This window comes from Elaeis guineensis, chromosome 8, assembly GCF_000442705.2.
Source record: "Elaeis guineensis isolate ETL-2024a chromosome 8, EG11, whole genome shotgun sequence".
Taxonomy (NCBI): domain Eukaryota; kingdom Viridiplantae; phylum Streptophyta; class Magnoliopsida; order Arecales; family Arecaceae; genus Elaeis; species Elaeis guineensis.
The window spans coordinates 12,068,582-12,073,583 of NC_026000.2; the positions used below are offsets into that span (position 1 = coordinate 12,068,582).

General features: G+C 41.4%; 1 protein-coding gene across 2 annotated transcripts; it reads right to left on the reverse strand.

Annotated features, from left to right (window-relative positions):
- Positions 1–482: 482 nt before the first annotated feature.
- Positions 483–2,928, reverse strand: LOC105050100 (uncharacterized). 2 transcript variants are annotated; one of them, XR_012133954.1, is made up of 3 exons: positions 2,243–2,928; positions 1,719–1,830; positions 483–1,604 (listed from the first exon to the last, which is right to left on the reverse strand). XR_012133954.1 is itself a non-coding variant. In XM_073242669.1 (1 exon), the coding sequence occupies exon 1, from the start codon at positions 2,911–2,913 to the stop codon at positions 2,272–2,274; it is 642 nt and encodes a 213-aa protein (XP_073098770.1). In that variant the 5' UTR covers positions 2,914–2,928; the 3' UTR covers positions 1,929–2,271. The 2 variants fall into 2 exon arrangements, 1 of the variants encoding a protein (XP_073098770.1); XM_073242669.1 differs by lacking the exons at positions 483–1,604; positions 1,719–1,830 and having other exon boundaries at positions 1,929–2,928.
- Positions 2,929–5,002: the final 2,074 nt, after the last annotated feature.

The window sequence follows — 5,002 nt, forward strand, 5'->3', positions numbered from 1 at the left end:
GTGGGTATCCCCCAACAGGAATAAAGGCCACTGGTGGCTGTGACGACGACGACGATGGCTTGTTGTAATGAACTTGACAAATAAAGAATAGAAGAATTGGAATTTATCAGTGTAGAAATTTTTGTGCGAGTATATTTTGACATGATAAGTTAATTAAGATGCAGTACTTGGCGTTCTCCTCACTCCTTAGTAAATTAGCCAAGATATAGACTAAGTAGCAGTAATGGGATGCCAGGTTTATATCTATTGGGAAGGTTCCTTTCATTGCCACTCGATTCTACCGTCACCGTAGAAATATCAGTGCACCAAGACGAGGGGAGAGGGACGACAATCCAACCACTTTTTTTTTTTTTTTTTTTTTTCTTTGGAATGAGGAGAAGAGTAATGGGAGTTTTCCATGACTCACTGAACTTTATTGTAAATTAAAAAAAAATACAAAGAATCATATATAATAGGGAAAAAAAAACAAAAAAATATAAAACCAAAAGACTTGTAAAAAATATACAAAAGTTAAGAACTAATCTGAACACTAAGTAAAGATTAAAAGACGAAGACTCAGTGGAACATTCCTTCATCCAGGATTAAGTCATCACAAGAGGCACTGTTAATTAAAAACATCCTCCATCACCCCCTCCCAAAGGACGGAAACCAAAATTTGATGAATGAATGAAGCTTGCACGCCGCCCCAAACATGGGCGAGTCCTGAACCCAATGTCCAAAGCTCTGTCGGCGCACCGCATGGCAGTGTTATCATGTTGAGCAGCGTGAAACTATCGTCAGCATGACACACCAATCTAAATAAAAATCTTCTTCCCGTTCTTCTTTTGCTCTTGTCAAATACACACTGTCTCTCTATCTAAATATTTAAGAAGAAGCTCTTGAACCAACACGTTCTCTTTATATATACATACTAAGAGGGAAAAAGAATTAAGATGCAGTGCTAAAGTGCATCATCTCTAGTAAGCTAACCAGGTTCTCGTAGGTTTCTCGCTCTCAACTTATACAAAATTCATTAGTAAATCTTTTTTCAGTATTTTGGATTAATAAAATAGATCATAATATTTTTTTAATAATAATAATTTAATATTATGAAAAGGCAATCATTAGTTGCGTTGATAAAATCAAGATGTTATTCTCATCATCCGGCTAAAGTTTAAAAAGGAGTGATAAAAATATAATTCCTGAGCACTTGTTACGGTACATGGAGCAAGTGGATTCCCAGCCCTCCGGGCGCAAGCTTGCCTGCTCTGCCCTTCTTTCTTTTATTTTGATCTCCGGTACTGGCCACTTATCAGTTTACTCAGAACTGTTCCTTCTCGGTAAACCGCTTCCAAGCTGCCGGAATTGGTGTGAAACCATGACCATTTTTTTATATTCTTCTTCCGCCATATCTTGCAGTTTTCTATATATCAATTCTTTGTCCAAACAATTGTCTTTTTCACCACTTTAGTCAAATAATAGTTATAGTTCAACCAATCCCCCTTTTAGTATTTATTGCCATTTTTTGTGATAAGAATGGTATTTATTATTTAGTGGTCTCTCAGATTTCCAGTCCGCTCTGCCTATGTTTGTGGAAAGTCCCTGGTAAGAGCACCCAAACGATCCTGCAACGAAAGCAGCAACCAGATCTACAAATATTAACGATGCTATTAAAAATTAAATAAACAAAATTAAAAATATATACAGAGATAACAAAAAGAAAAAAAGAACTCAATTACCTGCACACGGAAAACAACCGTACACCAACCACGCTACGATACATCCCAAACGTCGGCTCATACGGAATACGTACGCCACCGACGGTAACGAAACGGGTAGCGGCGTTTCCCGCTGCAAAGGAATACGAGGCAACGAATTAATTGGGTGACCAAGGACTTAAAAATGAACCATTAACACAACCACTTCAAATTAATTAGTTGATTAACATGTTAGCGTTAGTATTAGATCTATTTAGCAGTTGTCGTTCGATGGCCATCAACGGCTGTCCCAAAAAGTATGTACAATTGGACGGATTTGATATGATCAACCCTTTGGGATTCCATCTCCGATCCCTTGATACAAAAAAGAAAGGAAAAAATTGGGGCAAAAATTCCTCTTTTTTCCAAGTATTTTCTCCTCTCGTTCGCCGAGATCGGAATCCTCTCTGATTGGAGTCGCGAGTCGCCGTCGGTGCAGTGGATCTATGGAAAGGGTATAGAGAACGGAGGGCTTAGATTTAAATTTTGTTTCTTTTTCTACGAACCTGCGTCGAGATCTACGATCGATCGGAGATCATAGATCGTCGGCCTTGGACATGATGGAGAGGCGGCTGGGCCGGGGCTGGAAGGCGGCCCTCCGCCTCTGCTGGTGGGAGGAAGGGCGGATGAGGGCGGCGAGCGCCCTCCTCACCCACTCCCCCTCGACCGTACCAATCCGCACCAGCGAGTTCGTCATCGCCGAGCGCCGCGCGTTCAGCCGGTTCGACGGCGAGGATACCGACTGGTGGTGGAGGCGGGCACCGCCGCCGTGGGCGGCGAAGCCCTTGTGGAGATTGCAGCGGAAGGAGCCGGGATGGGTCGTTGGCGAGCACATGCAAGTCTTCCTCTGGCCGGCGGCTGGAGCTGCTGGAATCGGCCGCCGCTGGGGGTTGTGGCGCTCGCGCGGGGCAGAGAAGGCGAGGGAGCGGTCGATGGAGAAGCGGACGGAGGAAGTCGGCGGGGCGGATCCGACGAAGTTAACGCGGGTTGGAGAGGACGAACGGTGGAAGAAGCTGGGAGACCTGGAAGAGAAGCTGGAGGCGGAAGAGGAGGCGAAGGCGGAGGCAGAGGAGGACACAGAGGAGCATCGCCCCCCGGTCGGAGAGATCGACCGCCGGAAGGCGGCGGAGCTGGAGTAGACCGAGCCATTGGATCTTCTCGAATTCGCCGCCGCCATTGATGGACTCTTAATCTGGGCAAACCGAGCTCCCTTGCGCCCCCGGATTTATAGCTAGTTTTGGACGAAGGATCTGGGGGCAGGGACGGTAAATAAAGCGAATAATGATGACCCTTAATGCAGTGGACTTTGGCCGGGTTGAGCTAAGATTTAACCAAATCGACGGTTGGATTTAGAGCTGATTAAACCGGCGTTAGGGTTTTTAGGCGGGGCCCATGGGAGGCAGGGGAATAAAGCTGTGGGCGCAGGACAACGGCGTGTCTCCAGGCCGTTGGTTAACGGTCGTTGGAGCGTGAGAAAGTTGTACGGCCCTTGAATTCAGAGAAATAACAGGAGTGCCACCACGAAATTGGTAAGCATTTACGAGGTGCCATTTTGGTGACGAAAAATATCCTTTGCCATGTTGCTTTATGACTTCCGGTTGACCGGTCCAGTCCAACGGAAACACCGCGCCCGCCGCGATACTTGGACTCGAAGGGTCTAAATCAATAACGTGATTTAATTTATTAATCTCATGCACCTAAACATTCTCCTCTAAATTGAAAAAGCCACGAGATAATGTTTGTATTTGGAATGAAATTAGAAGGGTGGATCCGCTTGCCTATGTGAGTGGAAAAGTATTATTATTATAATTATAATTATACTTATTATTATTATTTTGATATAAGTGGAAAATTATTATTTGATTCAAACGTTCGAGAACAGATAGAGGGATAGTGGTATTTGTATGGAGGTGGATCATGTAATGAAAATGGTCTTCTTTTAGCATTAGGTGCTATGGGAACGACTGCTTAATGCTGGACATGATTGTTTCTGGGCCCTTAAACGTGACGATACCTTAGAGACAAATTTGGATATCCCATATACCAAATTTAGGTCCAAATAGAAATAGTCTCTCTCTCTCTCTCTCAGGACCATCAACGTCATATAAGCCATATATATATATATATATATATATATATATATATATATATAAGGGCAATGGTTGATTTGAATAAAATGATCTAAATGAAATTAACCTCGTGACACATATGAACCTATTCATGCTGGGGGTACCATCTATATTAAACATAGGTTTAATTGTATGCGATCAAAATTTCACTGCAGCATTTTTATAAGTCTTTTGAAAGATCTAAAATGAAAATAAAATAGCTTTTAGAAAAATGTGCAACAATTATAAATGGTGTAAATATGATTAATAATAGATCGAAATGAAAATTGAAATAGTTACATCCGTTGAGGCATTTGGTTCATGATCAGAATTGAAATTATAATTAAAATAAGATATGAATATTGAGAAAAAATCGAAATTGAATTTTGGAGGATTGAGATATTTTTATTATTTTTTTGAGATCAAATTAGAAATGAAAATCATTCATTCTCATTTCTATTTCAAAGTTTAATTTTTTTCAATCAAACATACCTATATGTTGAATTATGAGCATTGATTATGTTGTTTCTTTAAAAGATATATGTATATCTACATCTGCCCAATCTTACTATCTAATGTCGGGTTTTAGTTGATTTGCAGTGAGGTGTGTATCTTTATCGCAGTTCGGTAACAGCCCATTGGAATCAGAAAAATCTACGAAGAAAAGGATCCCATGGGTTCCTCAGCTATAAAGTACTTAGGAGTCCTGCTTGGAGCAAGGAGCTCATCAAATAATAAAGGTTTTTTTGGTATAAACAAATAATAAAGTTTGCCAACTTAGAAGATGGAGTCCGAGAGTTGCAAGGTAGGCTACTGGGTCACGTTACTAACGCGAGATAGTGCCCTGAAAGCCTAATAGGAGAAAGACTGGTGGCTTCTAGGATTTCTTATATGGAAGATCAAACAGTTCTTATGGTTGGCACTTGGCAAACAAGGAGAGAAGAAACATGCAAGGTGGGCTGGAAAGCTGATCCCTTCTCTACAGCCAACTTGGATGAGCGCTATTTATCAATGAGAAGTCCTTGTCCCATTAGGATTAAACTTTTTAGCATTGAATTTGAGTAAAACACTACGTTTTAGCTTTCTTTATCCAGATCAACTTGGAAAAAAGATTCTCACTGAACTTAGTCGTCAAATAGATTGCAAGTTCCTGTACTA